The sequence below is a fragment of the Suricata suricatta genome, chromosome 3, assembly GCF_006229205.1.
Source record: "Suricata suricatta isolate VVHF042 chromosome 3, meerkat_22Aug2017_6uvM2_HiC, whole genome shotgun sequence".
NCBI lineage: Eukaryota > Metazoa > Chordata > Mammalia > Carnivora > Herpestidae > Suricata > Suricata suricatta.
This window is the reverse complement of record NC_043702.1, coordinates 53,528,454-53,545,387: the sequence shown is the minus strand read 5'-3', so window position 1 is coordinate 53,545,387 and position 16,934 is coordinate 53,528,454. Positions and strand designations below refer to the sequence as shown.

Genomic DNA, 16,934 nt, shown 5'->3' with positions numbered 1-16,934 from the left:
GCTCTTTCTAGTTTGTTGAGATTGGCCTGGATTGCAATATACTTTCCTCTTAGGACTGCTTTTGCTGCTTCCCAGAGATTTTGGATTGTTGTATTTTCGTTTTCATTGGTTCCCATATATTTTTAAATTTCTTCTCTAATTGCCCGATTAACCCAATCATTCTTTAGTAGGGTGGTTTTTAACCTCCACATTTTTGGAGGTTTTCCAGACTTTTTCCTGTGGTTAATTTCAAGTTTCATAGCATTGTGGTCTGAAAGTGTGCATGGTATGATCTCTATTTGTTTATACTTATGGAGGGCTGCTTTATGCCCCAGTATGTGGTCTATCTTGGAGAATGTGCCATGTGCACTCAAAAAGAAGGTGAATTTCCTATCTTCAGGATGCAGAGTTCTAAATATATCTATCAGTTCCATCTGTTCCAATGTGTCGTTCAGGTCCATTGTTTCCTTAGTGATTTTCTGTTACCCAATTTTTAAATTGGGTTGGTTGTTTCTTTTCTTATTGTAGAGTTTTGAGAATTCTTTACATATTCTGGATATAAGTCCTTTTGCAGGTATATGCTTCACAAATATTTTCTTCCAGTCTGTGGCTTGTCTTTTCATTCTCTTAAAAGAGCCTTTTGAAGAATAGATGTTTTTAATTTTGATGAATTTCACAACATATTTAATCATTTACTTTAATTTTTTTTAATTTTTGTGTAATGTTTTATTTATTTTTGAGACAGAGAGACAGAGCATGAGCGGGGAGGGGCAGAGAGAGAGGGAGACACAGAATTGGAAGCAGGCTCCAGGCTCTGAGCTGTCAGCACAGAGCCCGACGTGAGGCTCGAACCCACGAACATGAGATCATAACCTGAGCTGATGTCAGAGGCTCAATTAATTGAGCCATCCAGGCACCTCTTAATCTTTTACTTTATATATCATGCTTCTGCTTTCATACTTTGCTTTAGCTTAGGATGCAAAGGCATTCTCCCATATAAGTTTCATAGTTTTTAGTTTACATTCAAGTCTCTGATGAGATTTTGAATTAATGTTTATGTATGGTGCTTTTTTTTTTGCATATAGATATCTAGTTTTTTTCTGCAACATTTGTTGAAAAGACTATCCTTTCTTCAGTTCACTTAGCACCATCATAAAAAGTCTGTTGTCTGTGTATGTGTGCATCCTGGGCTCTATTTTGTTCCATTGATCTTTTGTATATCTTTATGCCAGTACCACATTGTTTGGATCACTGCAGCTATATCATAAATCTTTTCCAAAGTTGTTTTGGCTACGTTAGGTTTTTTTGTATTTCCATATGAAATTTATAATCACTTTGTGAACTTTTGTTTAAAAAAAAAAAGCCTGTTGAGGTTTGATTGGGATTGCATTGACTCTGCATCAATTGGGGGAGAACTGACATCTTAACAATATTGATTCTTCTGACCCATGAACATGGTATATCCCTAGGTTTTTTTTATGTCTATAATTTCTCTTAGTGGTATCTTGTGGTTTTCTGTGTAAAATTCTTCATGATTTTTAAAATAAGCTTCATCCCTAAGTATTATATGTTTTTTGATGCTATAGTAAATGGTACTTAAACATTTTTTTCAAGGTGCCTGGGTGGCTTGGTTGGTTAAGTGTTTGACTCTTGGTTTCAGCTCAGGTCACAATTGCACTGCTTCACGGGTTTGAGCCCCACATCAGGCTCTGTGCTGGCAGTGCAGGGCCTGCTTGGGATTTTCTCTCTCTCCCTTGCTCTCTGCCCCTTCCCCACTCTGTCTCTCTCAAAATAAAGAATAAACTTAAAATTTTTTTCAAATTCTGAATGTTCTTTATTATAATGTATAAATACATTTGAAAGTGTAGAAATTACTAAAAGAAGTAAACTTAAGAAAAAAGTGTAAAAATACAATTGATTTTTGTATACAGATCTTATATCAAACAACCTTGCTAAATTCATGAATTCTACGTTTTCTTATAGCTCCTATTGGATTTTCTATATATATGATCATGTCCTTTCTTAATAAAGACAATTTTACTTCTTCCCTTCCAATCTATATGACTATATTCCCTTTTCTCATCTGATTGTTGTGGCTTGTGCTCTAATACAATATTGTAAAGAAGTGAAAGTGGACATCCTTGCCTTATTCCTGATTTAGGAGACATGCATTCAGTTCTTTATGATTAAGTATGACGTTAACTATAGGCAGTGGTGGTGGTTGTTGTTGTTTTGTTTTTGCAGATACCCTTTATCAAGTTGAGGAAGTTTCTCCTGTGTTAGTTTGCAGAGAGTTTTTATTAGGAATAGATTTTGTTTTTTGTCAAATTATTTTTTGTGTGTTATGATGGAAGATGAAGTAATTTGAGGCCTTTCTTCTTGTTAAATAGAATTGATTTTCATTACTTTAAATTTCCACCAACCCCTGCTTTAGTGATATTCTACAAATGGTGATATGTCTATTCATTTTCATTCATTTCAAAGCACTATATTTTTCTACTTCCTTTTTTAGTTTTTTCTTTGACCATTGGATACTTACAAGTTGTTATTTAATTTCTAATTATTGGGGGATTTTTCAGGCATCTTTCTGCTACTGATTTCCATGTTAATATTGTGTTCAAAAAACATTTATATGAATCCTTTCAACTTAATTGATACTTGTTTTATGGCCCACAATAAGGTCTATCTTAAGAATGTTCTATGTATACTTGAAAAGAATTAACAAGTTTCAAATTCAGGTTCTTAACCATTGCACTTACTTCACTTACATAGTAGAAAGTTCATTAGATTTTAACAAAGAAGTAGATTTAAAATGGTGTGCTGAGCATAGAGACAGTCTTTTTTTTCTTTTTTTCTTTTTTGTATCCTCATTTTCATAGCTTTACATAATTCCTGGCTCATAGTAGCTACTTTATAATTGGGGAAGGTAATGAAATAGCATACCAAACATAAGAGGCAAATTATTAGTATATCTAATATTGGATGTATTTACAGAAGCAGTATTGATTTAATTTGCTTTGGTGTAGGTAACTTGGAGATTTGGTTATGAGAATATGTGAAAACTCCCTGTTTAGTACTTAGGACATCTAAGTGCTCTATAAATGTTTTTTTCTTTTTCTTCTAAGTTCAGAAAAATTGAGTAATAGTGGTCTTTTTGTGAGCGTAAATAATGCAAACATTGATTGGGTGTTAGGGAAGAAATATAACAGCCTGATAGTGTTCATTTTAAAATTGTTCATTCATGTATTTAAGCTACTTATTTGTGAATAGTTAATAACCTGTTAAAATTAAATAAACATTTTGAATATTTAGTGAAAACAATCTATTAACAGTTGATGTCTTTTTAAATCTTGTTTCCCTAGCAGAACAATTAGAAAAGATACATTATTTGCAATGCTTGTATTTAAAAGCTCACAAATTATGTTTAACCTACCAGGTTCTCTCACTTTGGATCACAACTTTTATACCATATTTACGGATAAAAACATAGCTGACATATTCTACATCCCTGCATGGCTCACTTGAAAAATAGAAGCAGTTGCTTAACTGGATGACTATCAAAACGGTCAATACAGATTGATGGGCTTGAGTGCAGTAGACAGTGGATGTGCAGATGGTGGTGTCTGTACCATTTGACATGAGATGGCTGAGTCTTTAAAATGATTTCAGTGGAACGGCTTTGGTGGTATTGCAGTAAAGGGCATCCATTCAACTTCAGGTGCTGTGCAGATGGCAAAGCCAAGCTAATATAGAAAAATGAGAAACAAGTGACTATTTAATGTACAGGAATGCATGATCTGCATCACAAATAAATGATGGTATTACACGCAGGAAACCTAGCCAGATGGCTGTACATTAAAACACATGACTCCTTGAGAGAATTAAGTACAGGCAGTTTGCTTAGATTTTCTGCAGGCCTGCTGCATATTATATTAGGGTAGGGAGAACAGGAGATTAAGTGCTTTATTTATTGAAAGTGTTTAGGTGAAGTTGGCAGTTACTAAAGCATTACCTGGTCTCCATAAGTACTTAAATTGTGTCTTTGTGGTTAAAAAAAAAAAAAAGTAGGGAGTGTAGTTGGAATTTAAGGATCTAATGAGTAAGATTGGCTAGTGAACCTGTGGAATTGTCTTTTGGTCCACATTTTTCAGTTTTATAAAGTTTTCCATTAGGCAAAAGCTTAAAAAAAATTTGGATGAGCATGATAAAAGTATTTCTTTTTCTATATAGGTTTTCACGAGTCCAATACTAGTTAACATGTAGACATTTTAAAGTGTGAAGAGTCAATGTGTTCAGTGCTATGTGAAATGGGATCATTTTCAGTAGTAAAATATTACATTTTTTTGTTTTTCAGCTTAAAGAAAGTGGTTATTGTACAGGTCATGAACCAGATTCCCTGGAGTTCAGCACTGTGGGAGGATGGGTATCTACTCGGGCATCGGGCATGAAAAAGAATATCTATGGCAATATTGAGGACCTGGTAAATTTTTTTTGGTTATTATATAATAATTGATTAGTCTATTATCATAAAATGATTAAAGCCTTTTTTTTTTAGAGTTGGATGGTAGAGTCCTATCAAAAGTATACCTCTTGATTGATGTAAAGCTGACTATGTATAATAGAGGCAATTAAAAGATAACTGTGGTCATTGTTTATGAGTGCTCCTTTTCAGGTGACTGATATTTAAGCTTACAAAGCTTAGAAGCCTCATGAAGCCTCTGGCTTCAGCTACCAAGATTTTAATCTATTTATTTAGGTGATCATCACTGCTGTTCCTTTTTTTTTTTACCTTTAGGAGAGTTTATACTTAATTTTCTTAAAATTTTTTTTCTGTATGGAATTAAAGAGCCTGATTGAAAATATTCTGGTAGGCGGCAGTATGACCTATAATGGTTTATGTGCACCCCATTTTATTTTAGCTCATCTAGTACTGGGAATTAGTTTGATAATAATGCAACTCTGGGTATCCTGGCAGGGACTGGGTATCATTTGTTCCATCTGCGGCTTTCCCAGTGATTAGTTGTATGACCTTGTACAAATTGGTTCACCTTTCTAAATTTCAGTTTCTTTTTCTGTAAAGTAAGATAATGACATTCACTGTATAGAATTATTTTAAGTGTATATTGTAAATACTTAAAGTGTTTACATTATCCTGTTTTTTTTAAATTGAGGATATTTTAGAAATCACAGTTTTCTTTTTGCAAATAAATTTAGTTTCAGAGGAATTTAATCCTTTTGCTGTTGGATTGTTAAAAACTTTATAAGTAAACAAACATTTAGTACTGCTAAATCATGTAATTTATTTAATCCTTTTTTTTGGAGATCCTTAAGGACCACAAATTATAAGCACATATCCCAATGTGCTTATTTGCATGTGTATACTGAGCTTTTAATATAAAAAAGGATCATGCTGTGTTTGATCTACTCTTTAAAGTGTTATCAATTTATTAACTTGTAAATAAACATAGATGTACACCGTCATTTTTTGAATGCATATAATTCCTTTATTAATAGTTCATGGTTTATTATAGTATCGCCCTATTAATGAATATTTAAATTATTCTTGATTTTGAAGTTGAAGAAACTAAAGGGAAAAGTAGCCTCTGTAGTAATTTCTTTAGTATACAACTTTTTAATCACTTTCTTTGGGCCGGTTCCTAGAGCTTGATTTGTTGAATCAAGTTGTTTATACATTTTTAAGTCTTTGGATCTTTATAGCCAAGTTGCTTCATAGAAATTTATCAGTTGACATTCCCAGTAGCCTTATGAGAATGGTTATTTTACTGGACCTTTTATTTATATTTTTATCTTTTAATTTTTTATTTTTTTAATTGCTTCCAAATGTAAACTTTAAAAGTGTCCTTATTGGTGATTTTTAGTTTTTATTTTGTGAATTGTTTGTTTATGTCCTCTGCTCATTTCCTTAAATAATAAATAGACTATTTTTGTTTATCTGTCAAAAAGACATTGTGAAAATGTGTTGGATTTTCACCTAACCATTTCCTGATTTGGATTTCAGGAACTATTTTTGAGTGACCCTCTTCCTCCAATGTTTACTTTCTTAGTGGTGTGAGACCTATACCACACACATATCTCTTTTCTACTCTTTTGGTTTTTTTTTTTTTTAATGTTTATTTTTGAGAGAGAGAGAGATACAGAGCATGAGTGGGGGAGGGGAAGAGAGCGAGGGAGCCACAGAATCAGAAGCAGGCTCCAGGCTCTGAGCTGTCAGCATAGAGCCTGAAGCAGGGCTTAAACTCATGAACCGTGAGATCATTACTTGAGCCAAAGTTGGATGGTTAACTGTGCCACCCAGGCGCCCCTCTTTTCTTCTCTTTAATTCAATTATATCATCTCCCTCTCCATCCCATTTTTTACCTAATCAATATATATATTTCCTTCTTTTCACTCTTTTCTACTAAGTGGGCAAAGCTGATACATTGTGGGTGGGAATAGGCAAGAATAAATTTTTTCTTAGTATTCTAAGCATCTGGATCAGTGCTTGGCGTGAGTAATACTGTTTCATAAATATTGTTAAATAAGTGAAGGAATGAACCTGTTAAAATATGACCATTGTTTATTTTTTTAATTCTTTAGTTGTTTGCCACATAGATAATCCCAAACTAAATTTGGTTTAAAGAAAAGTGCCTTTCATTTTTTAAGATGATGAATATGCCCAAACCATTAACAATATTAGAATGATTTTCCCTGTTTAAAGTTATATAAAACTTATTTTTAGTCTAAGAGTTATTAGAAGGTATTAGAATTCTGAAGGGTATCACATTTATCACTTAATCCAATGTTTTTAAAAGTAGAATTATTTTTACTATATATAGATGTGTGTACACACACACACACCATTTACTGACAAATGTGTAGAATTTACATCATGCATTGTATTAAACAGGTGGTTCATATAAAAATGGTAACACCTAGAGGTATAATAGAAAAAAGCTGTCAAGGACCTCGAATGTCAACGGGCCCTGATATCCATCACTTCATCATGGGATCTGAAGGTAAATATAACTAAATTTATTATGAAAAATAGAGGTTAGTGACTCCGCTTTGTGAAAATCTGTGATATTGTGATATAAGATCTTTGAAAGAAAGGCATGTTTTATATATTTAAAGGTGAGTTTTTAGTCTTATTACTTTAATTTAGTACTTCATAGGAGTTTTTATTACAAGAACATCTTATTAAATGTCCTTTTACCTTTTTTTTATAGTTTTAGAGATAACTTAGTGTTTTGTTATTTTAGTTTTATTTTAGAGGTTTTAACCAATAATTTTAGGAAGAGTAGTTGTTAAGATTTAAAATGGTTTGCTTTAAATTTTTACATTGTAGTATTCCTTAATTTTGTCTGAATTATCAGGGGGAAAGGACTGAGAAAGTATTGTGTTAGTGTCTTGTCTTTTTATAGTTGTATCTTTTGTTACTTGCTATTTGATTCTTTGAAGAATTTAAAATTCTGTTTTACATATTTTTTAAAGCTTATCTTGTTTTCTTGTTTTGCTTTCTTTACTTCTTAACTAGTATTCTTTGCTTGGTTACTTAATTCTGGGTGGATTAAAATGTAGTTCTTTATCTTATATAAAACATTTAATTTTTGTACTTATCAGAAAGAAACTAACCTTCCTTCTATATTGCAAACTAACTGTTATGTGGTGACTTTTATGGATAAGATAAACATAGTCTTATTTTTCAATTCATAGAGTGGTAGAGAGGGATATCCCTTAAATTCAGATAAGGTAAAATAAGCATTTATAAATTAATGGAGGGACACATTACTAATTTAGAAAGTGTACAAGCTAAAAAAGAGATAGATTTTCAAAACAGCTTATTCATAGATATTAGAGCAATTATAATAAACTAGGATGAAAGGACATAAATTCTATCTTTTGACAGTAACATCAAGAAGGGAAAAATAACAAACTGTGTCCTCAGTGACATGATAGAGGTCACCACTGATTTGATGACCAGTGGTATAGCTTGGATATTTTTTCATGATACTAAAAATAAATTAACATGATAAATAAAAATAAACCTTTGTCAGGATGTCTCCACAGTTTACTCTCTTATTCCTTTTCTGATCAGTGTACTCTTTAATGGAAAATAGAACTACATTTTTAATGAGAAAAAATGTTAAATTCTCTTAAAATAATATAGTTCTTTGGTAAATATACGACAGCTTCTCATACTAACACATCTCAAAGTCAACTGAAATATATAACTTTTTGCTATTGGGTATCAAATTGAATAACAAATAGGTATTAAAACTGATAGGTATTTAAAAAATTTATTTTGTATAATTTTTTTAATGTTTATTTTTGAGAGAGAGAGAGTGAGCTAGAGTGAGCAGGGCAGGACAGAGAGAGGAGAGAGAGAATCCCAAGCACTGACAGCGCAGAGCCTGATGCAGGACTCATGAACCATGAGATCATGACCTGAGCTGAAATCGGAGTCGGAGCCTTAACCAACTGAGCCATCCAGGCACCAAAAGTGATTGTTATTAATTATATTGTTGATTCAATTGGAGTCAACTTGATACATATGTATTATCTTTTTAAGCAACCATATCGAACATTTTATTTTTCTTCTATCATTTAGTATTTTAAAAATTTTGGTTGCTAGATACTATGCTGGCACACCGAAGGATGCAGGTTATGATTGACCTTTATAATACAGTATGATAAATTATATGATAGAAGTCAATATAGGAGCAATACAAACAAAGTTGCATTGATGGGTGCTTAAGAAGACACCTCTCCAGAGGGGCCATATCTAAAGCAGTCCATGAAGGTTGATAAGGAGTTGAAGGTGGGGAGGGAGTTGCCTACAGAGAGAGCTGCATGGCCAATTAGAAGTGAGAAAAAACCATGTCTGCCTTGTGAAGCTGTGAATTTTTCAATATAACTGAAACATAGGATTCAAGTGTAGGGTGGAGTAGGCGGCAGATCCAGAGGCTGAGTGGTAAGGGTTATAGGATGGCTGGAGAGAGAAATTTGGTCTTTTGTGCCTTTTAAAATAGTTTGAACTGGATCTAAAAGATTGGACTACCTCTCTCAGTAGTAAATTATTGTATGAATTTAAGGAAGGTAAACTCATAATAATAATAAAGTAAGCAAAGAAATATGATTAAACATATATGCTGGAGTAAATTACTGTATTTAAGTGAGATTTTATTATAATTAGACATATAAAATGCCCTACTGATCTAAGAGCATAACCATGAAATCTTTCAGATATGGATTTTACTCCTGGTCCCACTACTTACCTTTCTGTGACTTTGTGCCAATTAGGTAATTCTTTATGCCATTGTCCTTAGCTATAAAATAGGGAAAATAAAAGAATCCATCTTCATAAGCTTTTTGTGAGGATTAAATGAGATTATGTTAAGCAGTCCTTAAGAATTTAGTATGTACTCAACAAATGTTAAATTTATTACTATTGTTGTTGCTATATATTATTTTGGCATCAGTGATCTTTTCAAGAGTATTTATAGTTCCTAATATTCTTCTCTGTGTATATGGGGATGCAGAGTCATCTTACTATAGACCAGAAGACAGCATGTTGGGAAAGTAAATTTATGTTAAATTGTATTTTTAAAAATTTTATTTATTTATTTTTGAATTTTATTTTTTAAATGTTATTTAAATTCTAGCTAGTTAATGTACAGTATAATATTAGTTTCAGGTGTATAGTGATTCAACACTTCTTTATATCACCCAGTGCTCATCACAAGTTTATATTCTTTTATAATATGTATTTTTATCTGCTATCTTGATCTATCTAAATAATAACCTCCTGCCTTAAGTGTGAGTCGTAAACTTTTCCTCAAGCTTTAGAAACATTTTTTTTGCTACAGTTAAATCATGTGATAACAACCTTGAAAGCATTATCATTAAAAAATGTATTTTTCTGATCCTAAGAAAGTTCTACATGTGACTAACCATATCAGATTTAATGTTTTTGTCTTGAGTTACAAAATTTTCATAATGATTTTTTTCAACAAGCAGCTTCTTCCATTTTAGATGCTAGATAGAATATGATCAATATAATGAAAATTATAATCAATAGTCAAAGCATCTGAAGTGCTTTGCATTCTTTCCTTATATATGGAATTCACTAGTAACTTAAAATAATTTACTCTTTTATTTGAAAAATGGTTAAAAGTACATTTGTAATTTTTAACACATGACCCACCCTTGTTTTAGCCTTTACTCCGTGTTGAAATAAATAAATTGCTTACTATCAGTACTTTTGTGTAATTTTACTAGTTACCTTTTGGTTATATAAAGGTTATAGTTACCTTTTGGTTATATAAAGATCATCTCTTTACTAGATTCTTCCAGAAGGACACATTTGTGTATCTCGTGAGTTCTAGAATGTTCTGAACTGTTTTTCTCTCACCTGGATACCACCAGCAGGACAGCATGGGTGGATATACTCTCCATGGGTTGCACTTTCTTTCCTTGTTTCTTGAAAATGCTGCTCCAGTGCTGTCTGGTTTTGTATATTGTTTTAAAGAAATATAACGCGAGTTCTTTTTTGCCTTGTAGCTTCTTTCCTTTTTTTGCTTAGGCGTCCTGAGAATTTTTTTCTTTATTATTGAAGTTTACTACTTTTATAGCTCAGAGTTGATTGTCCTAGGTTGTTTTGCGTGGTAACCATTTGACTCTTTCTATATTTATATTTAGGTCTTCTTTTATTCTGGAAAGGTTTTTTTATATTGTAGTGTCAGTTAGAGGTTTTCTCCCAGTGTTTTGGTTTTTCTTCTTTAGGGATACCAGTTGTATTTCAGCCACTATTTCTCTGACCTTTTTTCCAACTTTATTTCATTTTCTTTGTCTTGGTTATTTTCTTGCCTTTCTTCAGTGTTCTTTATTAAGTTTTCTTTTGAATCTGTTCTCTGTTCACTTTTGGATATCTTATAACTTAGCCTTCATTTTTTATGTTTTGTTATTGTTGTTGCTGCTGTTCTGTTTCTTTCCTTAGATTGGTCATCTCTTATTTCTTCTTGCTTTTTGTCCATTTTTGCTTTTAATGTTTGTATTTTTTAAAGTATATTATTGTGAGAGAGAGAGAGCGAGTGAGCTCTGCACAATCAGAGGAGGGATAGAGACAGGGAGAGAGAGAAACCCAAGTAACCTCTGTGTGCTCAATGCAGAGCCCTAGAGCCCCAACATGAGGCTTTATCTCACGAAATTTAGATCAAGTCCTGAGCCGAAATCAAGAGTTGGAGCTTAACTGACTTGAGCCACCCAGGTGCCCCTTTAATGTTTGTATTTCTAATTCAGGTATTGTTTTTAATATCCCCAAATGCTTGCTTGACAATACTTAATTCAGTTTGAAATATTGTTTTACTGTTTTTGTTTGTTTGTTTTTTCTTCAGGATCACAATTGGTTTAGGAGAGAGACTTTATCAGCAGAAAAGCTTTTATTTATATTTTCTGGCTTACTGCGATAGTTTTTGTGGATTTGGTGTGCTGTTTATTACTTAGGAAGGGTTCCTAGTTTGGGAATGTCCTTTTCTGTCCCTCCCAGTCTCTTCTGGGCTACTTGTTTTGTGGATGGTGGTATTTTTGGTGGGAGAAGGCATGGCATGTCTTCTTTGCTCTTATTTCTATAGGTTCTTTAATTTCCCTCTATTATACTTTGTCTTCATTCCCTTTTCTCCAAGGAGTGCCATACTTCTCTGAATATGATGCTCCTCTTGCTTCTCCAAGGCTGCCATTTCCAGTTCCTCCCATTTTCCATCCCTTCTCCATAGCGGGGGCCTGTGACAACATTTTGGCATTATTGTTGCACTTTTGCTTTCTGTGGTTTGTGGGGACCCGGCCTCCGGGTTAAGACAGTGGTTGATTCTGTCTATACTTTCTCCAGGTCCTCTGATACCCTGTACCCTTTCTTATGAAATCTTTTAAGCATCCCCTTAGTTTCTACCCTTACAGACTTGCAGAAGTAGAAGGCCGTAGGGTCTTTTGGAATTTTTTTTGCTTTACTCTACTTCACAGGTGATGTGAAGGTCAGAATGTGTTTTGTCTCCTAGTAGTATTGAAGATTTTATTTCAGTATTTGTGGTTTTATTTATTTTACTTGCTGATTTTTGTGTTTTTGGGGGGAGGGGATGAGCAGAGGGAGGGGAAGATTCAGAATCAAATGACTCATTTTCTTAGTCCTGAAGTTACCTGAAAGTATATTTTCAAATTACTGAAGATTTTATTTTAACCGAATACTTGCATTTTATATCAAATAGCAGTTGAAGCTTTCAGTTTTCTTGAGAACAAACATTATATTTGAAAATTATAAAACAGAAAATTCTTAAATTTATTGCAACATATTTTGGGTAAAACAGAAAGAAAAGTGAATGATAGATATATAAGCCTCTATGATGTCGTATTGCCATGGAGTTATTTATAAGTGATTATATCGAGTAGATTTAAATATGAAAGTGTATAAAGTGGTATAATGTACATATAATCAAGTGATAAGTAATCCAAGTCTTTTATATCACTCCATTGACAATACTCCCAAAGCAAAAGAATCAATAAATACAATAAAACAAAACAGAAACGAGCCTTTTGATGAAGTGAATTTAGATAAATCCGTTTGTGATGGGCTAATTTGAATATAAATCTGAATGGAAGCTGCTCTCTGTCAAACTGCATTTGAGACCTGGATGATTTTGCTTGCACAGTGGGACCCCGTAGAACTCACCTTAGACTCACCTTGGGCATTTCATTAACCTTACAATAATGCAAAGTCTCATTTTACTTATTTTTATCTTTTTTAACCTAATCTCTAATGTTTATGATGGATTTTGCTACTTTTCTTTAGAGTGCCTGGTCTACATGAAGCAGTATTGATATATATATATAGAGGTTAAGGCATGGTCACTTTTTGCTGGTACCTTAGAATTTTGATGCAGAATTAGAATTTTAAAGAAAGTTTGCTAATGTAAAGGTATATATTTTTTAAAATCAACTTTTTGAATAAGTGATTACATGTACAAAATTAAAATATAGACAAATGTACAAAATTCAAAAGGTACTGAAGGAAGTACAAGGGAAGATCTGCCTTCTATCCCTGTCTTCCAATATCTCCCTTGTTCAGAGTGAACATTTACTGCTGTATATCAGTATAGACATATGCAGTTTTAAAAACACAAACAGGAGTTTACTACTCTTCGCTTTACACTTCATTTTATAAAGCTGACTCCTTCATATCATTACATTTAGAGCCACTTTATTCTTTTTAACAGCTACTTGAATGTACATTGATGTATTTAACCAGACCCTATTCGATTGGCACTTAAATGGTTTCTGGCTTTTTTTTCTGGGTTATATTTAGGTTATATTTAGATTATATTCTATAATTCAAAGAAATATTTTCAAATGCCTTCACTTGTCAGATGTTAAGGAAATATTTCACAAAAATCTGGGAACCTGTAGTTTAGTTTTAAACAGATGTTTTCTTACGTATGTATAGTCAAGGCTTATATTGACCTTTTCCTTAACGAATTTCAATCTGGTGACTTTCGAGTTTCAGCAAGTATTTATTAAAGTTTTCCATAATCTGTGGTCAGATTAAATAGAGTAAATGATTCCTGTGTTTAGGTGTACATACCAGTCAAATTTCAATTTATTTGTAGAAAGGACTTTTAACATGAGATGTTAGTTCCAAGGCTATATATAGAAGCTTCTAAAAATGTTCAAAAGACTTGAAAGAATTACAAATAAGCTTAGTGATAGTGTTGGTATAGTAGTAGGAAGATTAGCAACATTAAAAATTAAAGTAATACTACTTGTATTGGTAAGAACAAACAGATGTGATAGGTAATTCTGTGCAGTGAATGAGGAGACAGCACAGTATTAATAGTTTACTGGTCAGCCTATTGCCTCTGTTTTGGCAAAGGTTTAGAAGTTCTCTTAGACTCTTTTTATAGTCTAAGATATCTATTTCTAAAAATTTTTCTATTTGTAAAATGTATGATGGTTAGTTCCTTATGTAAGAAAATGACTCTGAAGTTTCATTTGTAATTTATTTGGAGAATTAAGTTATAGAGGTTATTTTAAAATAGCTTTATTAAAATATAGTTCACATACCATAGGATTTACCCATTTTAGAGTCTATCAAATAGAAGGGATAGTTCCTGAGATTAGTGTTTGAGATTCTTTCTGAGCATGGTTGGGGTCCTTTCAACTGTTTCCATACAGGCAAATTAACTGGCCTACAGCATTGCCTTTATCTCCAATAAGCCCTCCTAGTTGCCTTTACAAATCTTCCTCTGTTTTTGAGAGTGTTTTAGGCTTGAACTTCTCCATGCTTTGTTGCAAACAAAGTAATTTTATTTGGAATGAAATTAGGAGCTATTTTTTGTCTTGTGTTCCTTTACCCTGTGAAGTCTCTGAGCCTTGATCCTGGAGGGGAAGGAGGAGAAGGGAGCAGAGCAATGGCATGCTTTTCTCTGAGGACTTCCCTGCTTTAGAAGCTCAGTGCTAGAGAGAGGGGAGAAGGAAAACAAATAGTCTTGGTTTGCTTTTCCTGGCAAAACACCACCTCTTTATAAGCCAGGCCAAGGGTGATTGGGACCCCAGTATTAGTGTATCACTCCACGTGGAGCCTCTGTCCCACCGGCTAAGGTTGGGTATGAGAAGTGAGCCAACCTCCTTCCACCTCCTCCCACCTCTTGGTGGTACCTGCCTGGAATGTAGCTTTAGGAAAAGGTAGCTGAGGGCAGAGTTGTTATGTGGAATAGGATCAGTTTTTTCTGAAATTAAAGAAGTCTTCATGTATATATTCCAGAGAAAAGAGAACATACATCCACACAAACGTTTGTATGTAGATTTGTACATATATTCACAGTAGCATTATTTATAGCAGCCAAAACGTGGAAACCTCTGGAACTTTCAGCTCTAGGGAGGGGAGGAGGACTGGACATTGAATTAGTGGTTTAATCAGTCATGCTTCTGTGATGAAGCCTCCATAAAAATTGCTAAAATGCAGGTTTTAGAGAGCTTCCATGTTTGTGAACACATGGAGGTGCTGAGAGGGTTGCATCTGGAAAGGGCATGGAAACTCAGCCCCTTCCACCATACTTTGCACTGTGCTTCTCTTTTTTTTCATCTTAGCTCTTCCTTAGTAATATCATTTTATATTATACTGATAATCTATTAAAAAAATGTGGACACCCAAATGTCCATCAGCTAATGAAGGGATAAACAAAATGAGTTCTGTATACAATGGAATAATAGTTCACAATTAAGAAGAAATGAGGTACTGGGTGCCTGGGTGGCTCAGTTGGTTAAGTGTCCGACTTCGTCTCAGGTCTGATCTCACCATTTGTGAGTTCGAGCCCTGTGTTGGGCTTTGTGCTGACTGACAGCTCAGAACTTGGAGCCTGCTTCTATTCTGTTTCTCCCTCTCTCTCTGACACTCCCCCACTCACACTCTGTGTGTCTCTCTCAAAAATAAACAAACATTTAAAAAATGAAGTATTAATACATGTTATAACAAGGATAAACCTTGAAAACATTATCTAAATGAAAGAAGCCAGTCACAAAAGACCACATATTGTAAAATTCCGTTTATAGGAAAAGTTCAAAATAGGCAAATTTATAGAAGTTAGTGGTTTTTTAGGGCTGAAGTGTGTATGTGGGGAGGAGAGATGACAGAGAATGGCTGTTTCATGGGTATGGGGTTTCTTTTTTGGGTAAGGAAGATGTTCTAAACTTAGATTTTAATGATAGTTGCCATGAATCTGTGAATATACTGAAAACCATTGAGTTTTACACTTTAAATGGGTGAATTTTATGGTCTATGAATTGTATCTAAAGATTCTAAAATAAAAGATAAAGTCTAGTCACTTATTATCTTTTAAAATTTACAAGGTATATCTACTTTTTATTCAAATACTAATCAGGCCAAAGGTGCAGAGTTTTTGTAATTTTACAAGTCATAATAGGGCCATATTTGATATCTCAGTAGGCAATCATTTGTATTTATGATGAACTTATTGTTACCTAATGTAATTTACTTTTTAAGGACTCATGTTTTCAATCTTGTATTCTATACTAACATTTTGAGCATATTATAAATTTATTGGAAGCTTTGTTCTTTGTGATACTATTTATTTATTTCTAGTGTTGTCATTAAGTTCTCCAATTCAAAGATTTTTCTCTGTTCTTTTTTTCATGATTCTCAGAAAATTTACTGCTAGTATTAATAATTTCTAACATTTGTACATCAGAAACCACTGATTTGAGAAGCTTGGCATTGTGAATATAATCATTTTTAACCATGTCTCTTCAAGTATTTTAACATAGTTATTTAGATCATGTAGAATATAGTTTTATTTAACTTGCTATTTTCCTCTTTGATTTGTCTCTTTGTGTAATAAAGAGGATTTGTGTCAGTAGTGGTTCTCTTGTGCTAGATATTTAAAGTAACTATTTTGTCTCTGAAATATCTGTTGTTGGTTTTTTTTTTTTTTTTTTTCTGTTCTACAAGGGCATCTCAGTGTTGCCTTTGTTATTGTATGAATTCTTAGGAAAAAAGGCAACATAATAATAGTCCCTCTAATTACTTGTATCATTTAAAATTCTCATAGACTTTTTTTTTGCCCCCAGTAAATTGTTCTCACAGTAAAAGTAGACACAAATGTCAAAATATACTTTTATCTGAATATATATGAGATATAAAAACCTGTTGTTTTTCAGATTATTTTTCTTTTAATAGGTTGTAATGTTTTTTAAATGATTTAAAAATATACTTGGAGAAGGGTTACCTTAAAAATGTCTCAAAGTATTTATATGCAACATAAGAAAAGAAAAATGTATTCTAAAACCTTTTTTTAGAAATTATAAAATTTGTTTGTTTTTCTAAAAAGACTTGAGTAGCCATTATTCCCCACATAGAATAGATTAAATAGATTTAAATATGAATAGAATAAATA

General features: G+C 32.8%; 1 protein-coding gene and 1 long non-coding RNA gene across 3 annotated transcripts in view; one reads left to right on the top strand and one right to left on the bottom strand.

Annotated features, from left to right (window-relative positions):
• Positions 1–10,335, bottom strand: part of LOC115287681 — a 31,456-nt gene extending 21,121 nt beyond the window's left edge. Inside the window, exons 1-3 of one of the 2 annotated variants that reach the window (XR_003906600.1) lie at positions 10,290–10,335; positions 9,255–9,305; positions 3,413–3,722 (exon numbers count right to left, since the gene is read on the bottom strand). This is a non-coding gene — a long non-coding RNA (uncharacterized LOC115287681). Of the gene's footprint in view, positions 1–3,286; positions 3,723–9,254; positions 9,306–10,289 lie in introns of those variants that run through there. The other variant, XR_003906599.1, reaches the window with a different exon arrangement.
• Positions 1–16,934, top strand: part of AGPS (alkylglycerone phosphate synthase) — a 127,267-nt gene that overhangs the window by 54,056 nt on the left and 56,277 nt on the right. Inside the window, exons 9-10 of the mRNA XM_029934335.1 lie at positions 4,334–4,459; positions 6,887–6,995. Of these exons, the coding sequence (XP_029790195.1) occupies positions 4,334–4,459; positions 6,887–6,995 (235 nt within the window). The remainder of the gene's footprint in view (positions 1–4,333; positions 4,460–6,886; positions 6,996–16,934) is intronic.